Source organism: Dendrobates tinctorius, unplaced genomic scaffold, assembly GCF_039654945.1.
Source record: "Dendrobates tinctorius isolate UK_male_01 unplaced genomic scaffold, ASM3965494v1 ptg000071l, whole genome shotgun sequence".
NCBI classification, from domain to species: Eukaryota; Metazoa; Chordata; class Amphibia; order Anura; family Dendrobatidae; genus Dendrobates; species Dendrobates tinctorius.
The window spans coordinates 16,739,112-16,757,563 of NW_027361739.1; the positions used below are offsets into that span (position 1 = coordinate 16,739,112).

General features: G+C 40.1%; 1 protein-coding gene across 1 annotated transcript in view; it reads right to left on the minus strand.

The window, feature by feature from the left end:
- Window positions 1–7,328: 7,328 nt before the first annotated feature.
- Window positions 7,329–18,452, minus strand: part of LOC141096108 (piezo-type mechanosensitive ion channel component 2-like) — a 242,528-nt gene continuing 231,404 nt past the window's right edge. Inside the window, 3 exon segments of the mRNA XM_073582522.1 lie at window positions 7,329–7,659; window positions 14,962–15,190; window positions 15,429–15,508. Coding sequence (XP_073438623.1) covers window positions 7,404–7,659; window positions 14,962–15,190; window positions 15,429–15,508 — 565 coding nt within the window. The 3' untranslated portion in view covers window positions 7,329–7,403.

Consider the following 18,452-nt stretch of genomic DNA (forward strand, 5'->3'; position numbering starts at 1 on the left):
ATGTTCCTGACCAGTGGAAGAAGAGAGTGATGTCTGAAGTTCATTGCTCTGCATTGGCTGGTCATCCAGGTATTTTTGGTACTAGAGATCTGGTGAGTCGCTCTTTTTAGTGGCCCACCTTGTCTCATGATGTCAGGAATTTTGTGCAGTCCTGTGGGACTTGCTCCCGGTCTAAATCTTGTTCTCGCTCTAGTGGGTTGTTGATGCCTTTGCCGGTCCCCAGGAGGCCATGGACCCATATTTCAATGGATTTCATCTCTGATATGCCGGTCTCTCAAAGAATGACTGTTATTTGGGTGATTTGTGATAGGTTCTCTAAGATGGTTCATCTTGTACCACTCCCTAAGTTGCCATCTTCCTCTGAGTTGGTGCCCCTGTTTTTGCGACAGGTGGTTCGCTTGCACGGGATTCCTGAGAACATTGTATCTGACAGAGGAGTTCAGTTTGTGTCTAGATTTTGGAGGACTTTCTGTTCCAAGCTGGGAATTCAGTTGTCCTTCTCCTCTGCTTTTCAACCTCAGACCAATGGGCAGACAAAGAGAACAAACCAGACCTTGGAGTCATATTTGAGATGTTTTATTTCCGCTGATCAGGATGATTGGGTTTCATTTTTGCCCTTGGCCGAATTTGCTTTAAATAATAGAGCTAGTTCTGCCACTTTGATGTCACCTTTTTTTTGTAACTTTGGGTTTCATCCTCGATTTTCTTCAGGGCAGGTGGAGCCTTCTGCCTGCCCAGGTGTTGACACTGTGGTGGAGAGAATGCACCAGATCTGGGACCAAGTGGTGGATAAGTTATCTCTCTCCCAGGAAAAGGCCCAGCGGTTTTCCAATCGACATAGGACCATTGGTCCCCAGTTTAAGATTGGTGATATGGTGTGGTTATCTTCAAAAAATATTGCTATGAAGGTGGCTTCTCCTAAGTTTAAGCCTAGATTTATTGGACCTTACAAGATTTTGGAGATTATTAATCCGGTCTCTTTTCATTTGGCTCTTCCTGTCACATTTAAAATCCATAATGTGTTCCATAAGTCCTTGTTGAAGAGGTTTGTTGAACCAGTTGTTCCTGGGGTGGCACCTCCAGACCCTGTATTGGTTGAAGGTAACATGGAATATGAGGTAGAGAAAATACTGGATTCCCGTCTGGCTAGATGGAGACTCCAGTATTTGGTTAAGTGGAAGGGTTATGGTCAGGAGGATAATTCCTGGGTCTCTGCCTCTGATATTCATGCCAAAAGATTGGTGCGTGCCTTTCATCGGGCTCACCCTGATCGCCCTGGTGGCGTGGTTGAGGGTTCGGTGACCCCTCGTCAAGGGGGAGGTACTGTTGTGAGTTCATTTTCCCCTTCTTCACTGAGGTCTGGTGAACTCCCTATTCTGGTAAAGGAAGGTAATGAGCCTGATTATCAGGCACCTGAGTCTAATGAGGATGACTGGCTGAGTGGAGTCACTGACTGGATATAAGGCTGCCGACGCCCTTCTGCCCTGCGGGTGAATTCTCTGTGGACTTCTAGGACACCAGTCTGATTCCTGCTTCCCTAAAGCTAAGTTTCTGCTTTGCCTGTTTGCATTTATGTTTTGTTTTTGTTTTCCTTGCTTTTTTGGATTCTGCCATTCCCTGCTGGGATTAGCTGAATCTCCTTTTGCCGGTTGCTCTGTCTTCAGAATATTCCTGAGTACTGACATAGCTTTTTTGAAGCCTAGCGTCTTCAGGGCCTTTTTCACTGTCAGTCTGTTGGCTCTTATTTTCATAGGGTTTTTCACGGATTGCAGACAGCAGCCTTCCTGTCCTTTCCTATCTAGGTAGTTTGGGCCCCGTCTTTGCTCAGTCTATCTTTCTGTCTGTGTTAGTGTTTTCATCTTGCTTCACCGTCATTATATGTTGGGGGCTGCCTATTGCTTTGGGTCTGCTCTGGGGCAGTTTAGATTTCCCCTTTCTTTCTTTAGGCCTATTTAATTCTCCGGCTGTGATCGAGGGGTCTAGGGCGTCGTAGGAACCCCCCACGGCTACTGCTAGTTGTTGTGATAGAATCAGGGGTCTGCAATCCGATAGCTGCCAATCTCTCTGGTTTTCTGGACTTAGCTAGCATTTTTGTTTTTGCCTCCTACGGTGACTCAATCATAACACCCTTGTATCGTCTAGGACAGACATACAATTTCTTGACGTTCTTATCAGGCAAAAGGATTTGAACTTGTTACAACATTATTTGTAAAAAAAATGGACAGGAACAATTTGCTTACTATATATACTATATACTATAGTCAGCATCCACGCAATATGGTAAGGTCGATACCCTTGAGTCAACTTCTTAGAGTAAGTCTGATAGTAAAAAAAAAACAGAAGAGACAAATATAGTCATTGATTCCCTAGTAGACAAGTTTCTAAGTAGGGGGTATCCTAGAAATCTGTTGGAATAAACTAAAAATAAGGTGTTAGGACAAGAAACCAGCAGACTGATTAATAAGGAACCAGGTTGTAATAAGAAAAAAACGTTTGAGTTGCATTCCTGTGGTTACAACGTATACAGAATAAACTAGGGAAGTGGCAAATGTTATTAATAAGCACTGGGGGATGTTGGGGGGGTGTCTCCCAGGCATAAAAGAGTTTATAATGCCACCATTGTATTCGTATAAAAACAGGAGGGAAGGATCCAGCGAGAAAATAGCAGTCTAAAAAATAAATTTTAATCCATTATTTAAAAACATGAATGGCACAAAGTTGTCAGGCAAAAAAACACATTGTTGTCAGATCAACGCGTTTTGACTTTGCAGTCTTTGTAAAGTCGAAACGCGTTGATCTGACAACAATGTGTTTTTTTGCCTGACAACTTTGTGCCATTCATGTTTTTAAATAATGTTTAAAGTTATTTTTTAGACTGCTATTTTCTCGCTGGATCCTTCCCTCCTGTTGTTACATATGTTTGCTTCAATGGAACCGTGCTGAGTGCCAGCTGTCTAATGAGGAATCTACAGAGTGGTGAGCTGACTTCACAGGCCTTCTTTTTTTTCTAATTCGTATAAAAAGAATAAAAACATCAGAGACTACTTAGTCTACTACTGATATTGGCCCCCTGAAAAAAAGTCTCCAAATGACTCTGACGAGTATCAAGAAAAAAGAATGTTTTCCATGCTTATCCTGTGTGAACTGTACACACATGATTAAGGGTTCAACATTCCAACAGCCTGAAACGCATAAAACATGAGACCAGACAATATTTGACATGTAGTTCAGACTATGTAGTGTACCTTCTCATGTGCCCATGTAACTTATGGTATATCGGTGAAACAACCTGTGAGTTTAAAACAAGAATCAATCACCATCCATATACCATAAGGAAAAAGAGATTGGACCTTCCAGTCCCTAAACACTGTGGAAAGTAACCATACAGAAAAAGAGCTTAAGTTTAGGATAATAGATGCAGTCCCAGTTCAAAGAAGAGGGGGTGATAGCGAATTTTGAAAAAGAAAGAACTAATGTGGATATATGAGCTGAATACTCTCACACCAAGAGGTCTAAATTTTGATTTTAAGGTTCATACTGTTATTTAAATAATTAGTTCTCATCCAAACAGTTAACTGACAACGCCAGAAAAATATTTTTTCTATATTTTTTTATATATATTTTTATGATGCTTTATGATTTTGTATTGTTTATAGGGATATACTGTAGTCTTTATGACTGTGGATGTCCCTAATTTTTTATATTTTTTTCGTATTTTTCCAGATGAACCACTATTTGCCACTATTTGACATGAGTTGTATTCACCTTGGAAGAACATAACCGTATGGAGGACAGATGATACTTTTTCCTTAGTTGTGCCATTTATCAAAAAAAAAAAAAAGAAAATTTTTTTTTTGAGAATTTAATTATTACATTTTTGTCACTGAAATGCTAGATTGTTGGCCAATGAACATATCTGGATTAAATTGGGACTTTGGTAATAAAAAAAATAAAAGATATCTATCTTCTTTATATCTTCGAAGTGCATGTGATTGCCGGAACAATGGTGCAACTACCCGTTAGTTGTCACATTTATGACACTTTGACTCGGAGGGGCACTATTTGACTAACGGAGACAGCCTGAGTAAGGTGCCGTCTGGTGCGTCGGTAGAACTTAGCACCTAGTAAGTCAAAGAGGCAGTTAATATATTGCATGAAAGCTTTAAATAAGTCTCAATATGAATGTTAGGATGTAAGAGGAACTAATTCTAAAATAATGTAGGAGAATATTTGGAACTTGTTACAAAATATGAAGCATTTTAAGAATTATCCCAAATAATGCGGTGGCATAATGCGCTATTGTGCAAGCGCCGATGAGTGCTTTAAATATGGTAATGTATCGCCGTTATGAAACGCTTTTTTTGATATGCCACAACCAACATGGCGATAAAATGTGTTAATGTGCATGCGCAGACCAGAGAATGCAACACAAGTTATGCGATTGGCCAAAAGTCTATTACACAGTGATGACGCGCTTGGGCATGCGCAATGAGTGTACTAGAACGCTGTATAGCAGTAATGGCGTCCTCCATGAGGAGACATGTGATCCCCGGGGGGTAAGATAAAATCTAATATATAAAGCTCAGTGTGTGTGTGTGTGTGTGTGTGTGTGTGTGTGTGTGTGTGTGTGTCCGGGATAGGCATCTGCACCGTCGCAGCTACAGCCACAAAATTTGGCACAGTCACACGTCTGGACCCCGAGAGCGTCCTAAACTATGTTGTGAGGTGAAATTTTAACCCCGCGCGTTCCAATTCAAGAAACAATTTTGCCCCTATCTACATAATGGGGAAAAAGTGTGTGCGTGTCAAGCCCCGCCCCTCATTATGATGTCATAATGCCCCTATTTGCGTAATGGGGAAACAGTGTGTGCATATCAAGCCCCGCCCCTCATTATGATGTCATAATGGTTGCCATAGAGACGCTGATGTCATAGGTTGCAAGCCCCGCCGCTCATTATGATGTCATAATGGTTGACTATGGGATGGAGGATGTTTGATGGGTATATGGGCACTGGACTATGGGATGGAGGATATGTATGACGGGTATATGGGCACGGGACTACGGGATGGAGCATGTGTGACGGGTATATGGGCACGGGACTATGGGATGAAGGATATGTATGATGGGTATATGGGCATGGGACTATGAGATGAAGGATGTGTGATGGGTATATGGGCACTCGACTATGGGATGGCAAATATGTATGATGGGTATATGGGCATGGGACTATGGGATGGAGGATATGTGTGATGGGTATATGGGCATGGGACTATGGGATGGAGGATATGTATGATGGGTATATGGGCACGGGACTATGGGATGGCAGATATGTATATGGGCTCGGGACTATGTGATGGAGGATGTGTGATGGGTATATGGGCACTGGACTATGGGATGGAGGATATGTATGACGGGTATATGGGCACGGGACTATGGGATGGCAGATATGTATGATGGGTATATGGGCACGGGACTATGGGATGGCGGATATGTATGATGGGTATATGGGCACGGGACTATGGGATGGAGGATATGTAAGATGGGTATATGGGCATGGGACTATGAGATGAAGGATGTGTGATGGGTATATGGGCACTCGACTATGGGATGGCAAATATGTATGATGGGTATATGGGCATGGGACTATGGGATGGAGGATGTGTGATGGGTATATGGGCATGGGACTATGGGATGGAGGATGTGTGATGGTATATGGGCAATCGACTATGCGATGGAGGATATGTATAATGGGTATATGGGCACGGGCCTATGGGATGGTGGATATGTATGATGGGTATATGGGCACGGGACTATGGGATGGAGGATATGTATGATGGGTATATGGGCATGGGACTATGAGATGAAGGATGTGTGATGGGTATATGGGCACTCGACTATGGGATGGCAAATATGTATGATGGGTATATGGGCATGGGACTATGGGATGGAGGATGTGTGTTGGGTATATGGGCATGGGACTATGGGATGGAGGATGTGTGATGGTATATGGGCAATCGACTATGCGATGGAGGATATGTATAATGGGTATATGGGCACGGGCCTATGGGATGGTGGATATGTATGATGGGTATATGGGCACGGGACTATGGGATGGAGGATAATTATAATTTGTTATAACTAACCACAGTTGGTTACTATGCCCGGGCAGCGCCAGGCTCTTCTGCTAGTATGATATAAAATTGACTGATGGGCTAGACAGTAACTGAACGATCTGGATAATTATTAATCAATATATTGTTTTTATATGAACACGGAGCACTTTGGCTCTTATGCACCTATATGTGATCTATGAACTATATGAAACTGAAACATGCAATAATGCACTTTAATAATTTTGTAATATGATATTATGTAATGCACTTTATGAATATATAATGTGATTGGCTGTAAATAAGGATTGTTAAGATACCTATAAATATACACTCTTTTGTAACACCCACTGCTTGCTTACAGCCAAAACGTCGCCCAGACATGTGGGTTGAATAAATCCTGCACATTTTTCAACTGAGAATATGGAGTGCTGCCTTCGTTTTCTTAATTTGTTTGCAGATATCTCCATCCAATCTCACTGAGCTAGTGCTAGTTTGCAAAGACAAATGGGAAAAAATGTCATCCACCTAAATGTGCAAAGCTGGTAGAGACATACCCCCAAAAGACTTGTAGCAGTAATTGCAGTGAAAGGTGGTGCTATATATACACAAATATCAGATTTATATTTTTAAACAATTTAGAAAACCATGTCATTTACTTTACACTTAACAAATACTTGCTACTTTGTGTTATATATTACATAAAATCCCAATAAAATATATTCAAGTTTGTAGGTGTAAAGTGAAAAAAATGCAGAAAACTTCACTGGGCATGAATACTTTTTCACCGCATGTTGTGTGGTTGGTGCCCGCTGGAGTTGGTGTTCTGATGCTTTTCAGCACGGTTGATTACATGAGACTTGGAAGTCACAGGCGAGCACTGCTCTTTCAGCTCTCCATGTAATTTTGGCCAACTCCTCCACCATGGGATGTTTTAGTGTCTGTCTTTCTACACGACTTTGCAGTTTTTATTAAAACTCTCTATACGTGTCTTGGCTTTTGCTGTCAGTGCTTGGTTTGCTCTTAATCCTGGCTTAGTAACCTTTTATATTGCCTTCCATTTTGCTGTATTCACGATTTTACTTGGCAGTTTCGGTTGAGTCCTATATGTTGGTGACCTGATGTCACCTTTGGGTCACCAATGAACACATGTCATATCTTTTATAAACTAGTATGGTTTATTCATAGTCTTATACAAAGTAAAGGTAACAGCAGCATCGTCAGTATAACACCAGCCTCCGCCATAAGACACTTTCAGATACCTGATTCCACCTGACATGTACGTGGTTAACTCACTCGTCGTGTCGGTCTCTTGTCCATTTGATCATAGTTTCAGGAGAGCGATACAGGAAGATTAATTTAGCAAACAATTGCTCCTCCAAGTCTAAGTCTCCAGTTTCTCGGACTAGAAAAATGTCTGTGCAGAGCTTCAGAATCCGGTCCACGTTGGGTAACTCTTCAAACATGATAGACCGGGAGATGCCATTGAAGAATTCTCTGATGAATTTGCCAATGACCAGGACGACAGACATATAGAGACCCACAATGCTGCAAAGTCAGAAAAAAAATGAGAAAGCGATAATTAACTGCTAGGGTATTCAACTATTTTCTCATTTCTGTGTCATGGGAGCTTTTTCGGGAGTTTCCAGTGCAGGTTATATTTATAGTTGTTAGCGGTTTGGGTCATTTAATCGGACCTTCATCAGAACTGTACAAAATATATTTACATGTACAAAAATTATGTCATTCGAAGGAGATTTTATACAGTGCATGATACGGTTATACAACCATTGACAGGTGCTGTTTCTTCCTTATTTTTTTAAGGAACAGTAATTTTCCATACAATTTCATATCAGAAACAAGAATTTCTATTTAAGTTTAAAGGATATGTGAAAAAAGGATATTGTAGTGATACACCAAATGCCCGCTCCCTTCTGAGCCCCACAGTGTGCCTAAACTACATTAAGCATCCACACATTTGGCATTTCTGTAGCGATGAGAGCCCGCTTAATTTACGGGTGCATGTCTCCAGAAGCATGAGCTGGGCATAACGTACTGGTCACTACAACGGCAGTTTGCAATTTTCACTCAGCAACATCTGCTGCCGCTTGTTTCTGGAAAACATTCACGGAGTCAAAATAGTCACCACACCTGTATATAATTTCCCAAACGGGTATAATTTCTAAAATGTGGTTACTTGATGGGGGATTCTGCTCTTCTAGCACTTAGGGGCTCTGTATATGGAGTTCACAAACTATTCTAGTAAACTCTGGTCTCCAGTAGGCAAATAGCGCTTTGTCCTTCCGTGTCTCGCCGTATGGCTAAGTAGTGTTGTACAGCCACATATGGGGTATGTCTACATTCAGCAGAAATTGTGGGACAAATTTTTGTGCCTTTTTTTTTTTTTACCCATTTCCCAGTGTGAAAATGTAAAATTTGGGGCTAAAACAAAATTTTGGTGGTAAAAATGTAATTTTTTTCTTCACCTGTGGTGTCAATATGATCACTGCACCCCTAGATGAATTCATTGAGAGGAGTAATTTGTATGCTGAGGTCACTTATGGGGGATTCTGCTGTTCTGGCACCTCAGGGGCTCTCCCAGTGAGTCATGCACAGGCATATGATAACAGTAAAATTTGCACTATAATATAGCGCTGGTTCCCTTCTGAGCTTTGCACTGTGCCTGAAAAGTATTTCCTGATTACACGTAGGGTATTGGCGCATTCAGGAGAATTTTTTACAATAAACTGAGGTCCATTTTTTCCTACTAACCCTTAAAAAAACTAAAAACTACGTGCTAAAACAACATTTTAGCGGTAAAAATGTATTCTTATTCTGTGAGGCACATGTGGTGTCAATATGATCGCTGCACCCTTAGATTAATTAATTGGTGTAGTTTTTACAATGAGGTCACTTATCAGGGTTTTTTTGCTGTTCTGGCATTTCAGGGGCTCTGCCAATGTGACATGGCACCCTCAAACCATTCCAGCAAAATCTGAACTCCAGTATGGTGCTTCTTCCCTTCTGAGCTTTGCACTGTGCCTCAAAATGAGTTTTCGCCCACATACTCAGGAAAAAATTGCACAACAAATTTGGAGTGCGATTTTCTCCTGCTTTCCTTGTAAAAATGAGAAAATTTGGGGCCAAAACAACATTTTTGTTGGAAAAATATTTTTTTTTCACTTTCACAGGTCAACAATGCAAAATTCTGTGAAGCACATCTAGATAAATTACTGGAGTCAAATGTGGGGGGTTTCCACTGTTTAAGCACATCAGGGGTTCTCCAAATGCGACATGACACCCACAGACCATTCCATCAAAGTCTTCATTCGAAAACTTCACTCTTTCCTTTCTGAGCCCTGTCGTGCACCCAAACAGTAGTTGTTTCCCACATATGGGGTATCAGTGTACTCCGGAGAAATTGCACAACAAATTGTATGGTGCAGTTTCTCCTGTTACCGTTGTAAGAAAAAAATAATTGGGCCTAAAAGAACATTTTTAAGGAAGAAATGAGATTTTTTTTTTCATTTTCACAGCTCAACGTTATAAACTTCTGTGAAGCACCTGGGGGTTCAAGGTGCTCACCATACTTCCGTCATCCCCGGCCCTCCACGACTCCCCAGAAGAAAATGGCGGGCGCATGCGCAGTGCGCCAGCCGACATCTGTCGGCCAGTACAGGCAACAATGGGTGATTTTCCCTATTGGTTCATTTTGATCAATGTGATAGACCCTATCACAGTGATCAAAATAAAAAATAGTAAATCAATCCCCCCTTTGTCACTCCTTAGGTAAAAATAATAAAATACATTTTTTTTATTTTTTTCCATTCTTTGCAATTAGGGTAAGGGTTGGGGCTAGAGTTAGGGTTGGGCTAGGGCTGTGTTTTGGTTACAGTTGAAGTTACGGTTGTGGTGTTGGGGTTACGGTTGTGTTGGTGTTAGGGTTGGGGTAAGCTAGGGTTGGTATTATGGTTGTGTTGGGGCTAGGGTTAGGGTTGAGGTTACTGTTGTGGTGTTGGGGTAAGGGTTGTGTTGGGGATAGGGTTGAGGTTAGAGCTAGAGTTGGGGCTAGAGCTAGGGTTAGGGTTGGAACTTAGTGTTGGAATAGGGCTATGTTAGGGTTACGGTTGAGGTTACGTTTGTGGTGTTGGGGTTAGGGTTGTGTTTGGGTTAGGCTGGTAGTTATTGTTATGCTTGTGGTTAGGGTTGGGATTATGGTTGGGGTTAGGGCTGTGTTAAGGTTGGTGTAAGAATTGGGGGGGTTTCCACTATTTAGGCACATCAGGGGTCTCCAAACGCGACATGGCGCCCGCCATCGATTACAGACAATTTTGCGTTCAAAGAGTCAAACGGTGCTCTATCCCTTCTGGGTCCTGCCATGCGCCCAGTGACTTTTGCCCACACACAGGGTATCAGCTTACTCAGGAGAAATTGCACAACAAATTTTGTGGTCCATTTTCTACTGATACCCTTGTGAAAATAAAAAAGTTTGGCTCTGAAATAAATATTTTGTGAAAAAAGTAAAATGTTCATTTTTTTCTTCCATATTGCTTTAGTAATCGTGAAGCACCTGAAGGGTTAATAAACTTCTTGAATGTGGTTTTGTGCACCTTAAGGGGAGCAGTTTTTAGAATGGTGTCACTTTTGGGTGTTTTCTGTCATATAGGCCTGTCAAAGTCATTTCAAATGTGCGGTTCCTAAAAAAAAATGGTTTTGTAAATTTTGTTGGAAAAATGAGAAAATTGCTGGTCAACTTTAAAGCAACCCTTATAACATCCTAACAAAAAAAATATATTTCCAAAATTGTGCTGATTTAAAGTTGACATGTGGGAAATGTTATTTATTACCTATTTTGTGCGATATGATTCTGATTTAAAGGCACAAAAATTAAGAGTTTGAAAATTGCAAAATTTTCGAAATCTTTGCCAAATTTCCTTTTTTTCCCAGAAATAGACGCAAGTCATATCAAATAAATTTTACCACTAACGTGAAATACAATATGTCCCGAAAAACTCTCTCAGACTCAGTGGAATCCATTGAAGCATTCCTGCACTATAACCTCATAAAGTGACAGTGGTCAGAATTGTAAAAATTTACTTGGTCATTAAGGTCAAAATTGGCTCAGTCACTAAGGGGTTAATAAACTTCTTAAATGTAGTTTTGAGTACCTTGAGGGGTGTGATTTTTGGAATGGTGTCACTTTTGGATATTTTCTGTCATAAAGACCCCTCAAAGTGACTTCAAATGTGATGTGGTTCCTAAAAAAAGTTTTGTAAATTTTGTCAGAAAAATGAAAAATCGCAGATCAACTTTTAACCCTTATAACTTCCTAGTAAAAAAAAATATGTTTCAAAAATAATGCTGGTGTAAAGCAGACATGTGGGAAATGTTATTTATTAAATATTTTTAGTGACATACTGTAAGTTTAAGGGCATAAACATTTAATTTTGAAAATTGCAACATTTTTGCCAAATTTCCAATTTTTCCACAAATAAATTCAAGTCAGGACAAACAAATTTTACCACTATCATGAAGTACGATATGTCGTGAAAAAACTTTCTCAGAATCAGTGTGATCCCATGAAGCATTCCAGAGTTACCACATAAAGTAACACTGGTCAAAATTGTACAATTTGACCTGGTCATGAAGGTGAAAACAGCTTTTGGGGGTAAAGGAGTTAAATAAAAATACGGAAGAAACAGTACCTAACATTGAATGTATAATCGTATCCTGCATTGTATAAAATCTCTTTCAAATTACATAATTTTTTTTATATGTACCGTAAATATGTATATATTGATATCACTTATTATAATCCCTTTTTATGCATTTTGTACAGTTCTGATGAAGGTCCGATTACAGGACCAAAACGTTAACTATAAGGATTGCGAATAAAATATTGTCTCATACACTGCAATTTTTGAGTGCCAAGTTCCTCATTTGCTTCAATTACCAGTTGAAACCCCACTTAGGCACCTCATCTCTTTACCAGGAGTGCTGTATATCTTCCTAGTGCAGGTTTTGCCATTCTTGACAGCGAGAAGAGTGCAGCATGCAAGGATTACATACTGGTAAAAGCAAAGGAAACCATAATGAAACACATTGTGGGGAATTAAGGGAGTCTGATGGCCGCTCACTGCACCTTCCCACCTATTTGTTTTGTATTCATTGTGACCTTTTTATTTTTACAGCTGCCAAAGGAAAGTGAAGATGCATGAAAAATAAAGTAGGTGCACTGAACTATTTAACCACCCTGAAGTGCCTGGTTTGAACAGTCATTTTGGGCTGACAGACTCCTTTTAAGGAAAAGTCTGCTAGAATAAGGCTATGTTCACACGTAATGTTTTTGCTGCATTTTTTTCTTCTCCTGCAGCCAAAACCTGCTCTCTTGACCATAAAAACGCTGGGTTCCAAATGCCATTTTCTGACGCATTTTTTTGCTTTTGGTGGGGATTACATGTGTGCTTTGTCTACAGTACCTGTTTAATAAAGTTAGTTTTATTCTCCAAAAACACAGCAAAAAACAGTTGTTTTTTTGTAGCATTTTTTTTAACTTTCTCATTGCTTTTTATGGGAAATAAATTGCTGAAAGAATTGATATGTTGCAGATTTCAAAAATACTGCAATTACCAAATTCAGTCAAGGAAAAAAAACAAGTGTGGTACTGCAAATAAACAACTTTTAATTTTGCATAGAACAAATGCAGCAACACTGCATGTGAATATAGCCAGTGATGCACCAAACTGAAATTAATGCTGGCTAAAAGCTGAAGGTAGACTTTCAATTATAATGTAACCTCCAATTCTGATAGCAGGTGAAATAAGTATTGAACTTGTCTCCAATTTTTTAAGTAAATATTTTTCTAAAGGTGCTATTGACATGGAATTCTCATCAGATGTCTGTAACAATCCATCCAATCCAAAATAGCAAATAAATCAAATCATAGAGGTCCATAAATTAAATTATATGTAAAGAAAATGACACAGGGAACATGTATTGAACATGCTTACTGAAATGTAATTAATACTTGGTATATAAGGCTTTATTGGTGATGACAGCTTCAAGATGCCTCCTGTATGGAGAAACTAGTCGCATGCATTGCTCAGGTGTGATTTTGACCCACTTTTCCACACAATCACTCTTCAAATCCTGAATGTCTTGTGGGCTCCTTTTAAAAACTCTGAGCTTTAGTTCCTTCCATAAATTTCTTATTGAATTTTGGTCAGGTGATTGGCTGGGCCATTCTAGCAGCTTCATTTTCTTTCTCTGTAACCAATTGAGAGTTTCCTTGGCTGTATGTTTAGGATCTTTGTCTTGCTGAAATGTCCACCCTCGTTTCATCATCCTGGTAGATGGCAGCAGATTTTTATCAGAATGTCTCCGTACAGTTGTCCATTCATCCTTCCATCAATTATATGAAGCTTGCCAGTCACGTATACTGAAAAATAGCCCCACACCATGATGCTCCCACCTCCAAGCTTTACTGTTGTATGGTGACTTTAGTGTGACATGCAGTGCCTTTTGGCTTCCAAACATGGTGTGTATTATGGCATCCAAAGAGATAAATTTTGGTCTCATCTGGACAGACTATATTCCCCCAGTATTTCACAGGCTTGTCTAAATGTTGTTAAGCAAACTTCAAACGCGCTAGAATATGCGTTTTGTTCAGCAGTGGAGTCTTGCGTGGTGAGCATGCATACAGGCCTTGCAGGTTGGTACGTTACTTATAGTTTTTTTTTTAAACAATTGTACCCGATGATTACAGGTCTTTTTATAGCTCTCCACAGGGGGTCCTTGGCTCTTGGACAACTCTTCTGACAATTTTTTTCACTCCTCTGCCTGAAATATTGAGTGAATCACCTGGTCGTAACCGGTTTATGGTGAAATTATGTTCTTTCCACTTCTGCATTGTGGCCTCAACAGTGCTCACTAGAATCTTCAGTAGTTTAGGAATTCTTCTGTAACCAATGCCATCAGTATGTTTAACAACAATATGTTTGTGAAGGTCTTGAGACAGCTCACTGATTTTATCGATCATAAAATGTTACTTGCGTGGCACCTTGGTAATGAGACACCTTTTTAAAGACCATCAGTTAAACCAGCTGATATTTTTCACTAAGTGGCAGGATTGCTTTCTAATTACTGATAGATTTCAGCTGGTGTCAGGACTTTCCATGACTTTTTGCACCTCTCATTCTTCATGTGTTCAATATTTTTTCCCTCTGTTATTTCTCATTATTAAACATAACTTGGTTTATTGACATCAATGTATTGATTTTGTTGCCATTGTGGATTGGATGGGTTGTTACCGTCATCTGGTGAGAATTTCAAGTCAATAGCACCTTTAGAAGTATATTTACTTAGAAAACTGGTGTCATGTTCAATACTTATTTGACGTGCTGTCTCAATCTTCCTCCAACTTTTTGTTGCAATGACCTTTTGATTGTCCTGTGGATGGCTAGGATGGGAGAGAATTATGAGTTGGTCTAACAGGGTCAAGATAAATTCCCTACAAGCCTGTACGTAAGATGGAAATGGCCAAGAGCGCTGTCCATATATTCCTATACCCTATACCTACTCTCGCCTTCTAGAAGAGTAAGAACTGGAGACTAATGTTAATGACAATGTCAATATGTAACATATGCACATTTTACAGCTGATTAAGGCCATTTCTGCAGTGGAAGATATGCATTGTGTGTATACATGACCTTAGATTGTATGTAACATCTATTCCATAGAGTAGATTGGTCCCGTTATTTGCAGAAACAAGCTCCATTTGTCAATCTCATGACATATCCTGTGGTGTATTCAGACAGGATAGTGAAGTAGGGTATTATAAAGACATCTTACCCATATCCAGCTAGAAATCCAAGACTCTGAGGACTGGCTTTATCATTGTATATAACAAGCTCGATGTTCTTGCTGCAGCCGGCCGGGCCACATGCTGGGTTCCACTCCTGAATCAGCCACCACTCTGTCACTTGGTTCGATGTGTTGTTCACAGACAGCTGCTGTAGTTTTAAGGTTAAGTTACGGAAGAAAGCGTATTTCTGAATATCTTCTGCCTTGTCTGAAAATTCTAGAAAATTAAGAAAGTAAGGTATAAGCAATCTTGATTGTTTTGGGGGGTAACTTTACATCCCTGACAAATCTGAATCGCAATCATCACATAGAACTTGCAGGTTTTGTGGTGGGTTTGTCAAGGCTATAAAATTATAGCTCTCATGAATCCACCTTATGGGCCTCCAAACACATTAAAGTTTATTGAGGTTGGCTGAGGAGGTTTGACATTTGCACCATTCTTGGGTAGCTCTTACCTGTCTGAAGCCGATGAGCAATTTTTGCTTCAGGCCCAGAATTTGCTCTGAGGTGTTTTGGCAAAATATTCTTCAGCATGCTGGTGAAAATATAAATGCAAAGATTTTTAATTAACCCTGTTCCCTGTCTGTAAAGTTACATTCTTGTATCTAAATGGAACATCTTTGCAACAATTTATGCATCAATAGTTTAAAAAAAAATACAGTTTTGTGTTTACAGATCCTATACAGACCTATGCGTCTTCATAGTCACAAATTGTAGTCTCCGCACCAGCTTTACCTATCTTCTTGCTATACTACCTTACGGTATGAGTGGGCTGGTGGGAACAAGTTTAATGAATTAAAGGAAGTCTGTCAGCACAAAATGACTTTTCAAACCAAAGTTGCTCTGTGCACCTTGGTCATATCCAAACAGTTCAGATCCACCATTTCTCTTTACTTATTCTTCATTCCTCTCCACCTTACTCATGCGTTTTTGACAGCTCTGGCTTTACAGAAACCATAGGAGGGTGGAGATAGCTGCTAATATCACAGTGAGTGTTTGCGCTTGGTTTGAACAGTCATTTTCTGTTGACAGACTCAGTTTAACATATGTGTCATTGTTCGGTTTTGGGACTCGAACCAGTGATCTCTTGCTACGTGGTCGGTTTCCCCTCTCTTGAGCCAAAACCTGTTCGGTCTGTGGCCAACTGCTGATTGTTCTCTTGTCTTTCCTTCCTATTCAGGTGTCTCTCGGTTCCTCATTTGGTTCTGTCCTGTCACATTTTGCGAGGGGCTATTTATACTCACCTTGCACTTGCCTTCTTTGCTGGCTATACTTCCACATTGATGGACATGTGGAATTCCAGCTCCTTAGCTAGGGATTATTTTTCCTGGTTTATCTCCATGTTGCTCTTCCTAGTTTGTTTCTGAGTCTTCCTCCACAGCACCCTTCCCTTTCGTTTACATTTAAAGTCTGGGAGATTCCCACATGTTCCATATATTTTTGGTTCTTTTTATTTTTCTCCGTCTTTCCTGTGTGACTGTGTGGACACGTTCTTAGGCCTGTGCCTCATCCTCAGATTTATATGTATTTTATTTTCTAGTTTTAGTGTTGTATAATATCTACAGAAAGGGTGCAGTTAAGGACATTCAGGGTCAGTCGATGTCGAGTGAGGGCGCCATTACGTTTACTTTCAGTGCCAACCTATGCGGTCAGGCAGGGACAAGTCAGGGTCAGATTAGGGACTTTCCTAGCCTGAATAGGGACTTTTTCTTTGCAGGTTTTGTGTCTTTCATGGTTTGTACATCACCCTTGTGAGTGTGATTACACAGTCATAACACATGGGCTTTGGCATCATTGAGTCAGTGTGACATTTGCTATGCTATGGGCACAAGTGCCAGCCCAACTGCTGGTTTATAACCCAACTTCGCAGTATGATTAAGCTCTTTAATGCTGGTAGTTGGGGATAGAAGACTCACAATCAAGCCAAAATGTCTGGCCTTAATATCCATGCTATAATGGGGGCAATGAGACTTTTGTTTCTACCTTGTTAAGAAAATGGTTTTGCTTTAGGTTCTTGCACTTAGTGGATTCAAGGTTGTAACCTCCTTTTCTCTGAGCTGGGCATTACGTTTATATGCAGCTTCCCATAGCTGGGTGTCCATAGTTGGGCCCAGTCCTGTTTGGCCCTTATTCACATTGAGGCCATTTTTTTAATCAAAAACAGTGTTTACTAAGTACCTCCACAAGAGGGAAATGAAGAGGTGGAGTCTCTATGGGTTGAGATACAAGGAGGGAAAAGTAATAAAATCCTCATAGGGGTTTGTTATAAGCCATCAAATATAACAGAAACCACTGAAAATGTATTATTGAAACAAATAGACAAAGCAGCAAATCACGATGAGGTGATTATTATGGGGGACTTCAACTACCCCGACATAGACTGGGAAACTGAAACCTGCGTATCTCAGAAAGGAAACTAATTTCTGTCAGTGACCAAGGATAATTATCTGTCACAACTTGTGCAGGGCCCAACTAGAGGGACAGCCCTTCTGGACTTAATTTTAAGCAACAGGCCAGATAGAATAAGAGAAGTACGAGTCGATGGGCACCTAGGGAACAGTGACCACAATATAATACAATTCCACTTGTCCTTCAGTAAGGTGCCCTGGAAGGGGGTTACAAAAACGCCGAATTTCAGGAAAGCAAAGTTTGATCAGCTTAGAGAGGACCTTCGCTGAATTGATTGGGACAATGTCCTCAAAAATAGGAGCACAGAAATATTTAAATCAGTTTTACACACCCACTGAGAGCTAGCCATACAGTACAGAAATAAAAGGGCTAGGAACAGGAGAACACCAATGTGGCTAAATAAGGATGTAAAAAGGCAATAAATAACAAGAACAAGGCATTTAAGAAGCTAAAACAAGAAGGCAATGAAGAAACATTAAAAAGTTATAGAGAAAAAAATAAAATGTATAAAAAACAAATACATTTAGCAAAAGTGGAAACTGAGAGACTCATTGCTAAGGAAAGTAAAACAAACCCCAAACTATTCTTTAATTATATAAACAGTAAAATGATTAAAATTGATAGCGTCGGCCCTTTAAAGAACAATGAGGGTGAAATCATAGAGAGCGATGTGGGAAAAGCAAATAATTTAAATACTTTTTTCTAAACAGTGTGCACACAGGAAAAGGATTTGCCAGGGGAAATGGAGAGTGATAATGTAAACTCCCCATTAAGTATTACCTGCCTAACCCAGGAAGAAGTGCAGAACCGCCTTAGTAAGATTAAAATTGACAAATCACCAGGCCCTGATGGCATTCACCCTCGGCTATTAAGGGAGTTAAGTAATGTGACAGACAGGCCTATATTCCTTATATTTAAAGACTCTATAGAAACAGGGTCTGTTCCTTATGATTGGCGGCAAGCAAATGTGGTACCAATATTCAAAAAGGGGTGTAAAAGGGAACCTGGAAACTATAGGCTGGTAAGCTTAACATCTGTTGTGGGTAAAATTTTTGAAGGGTTTCTAAGGG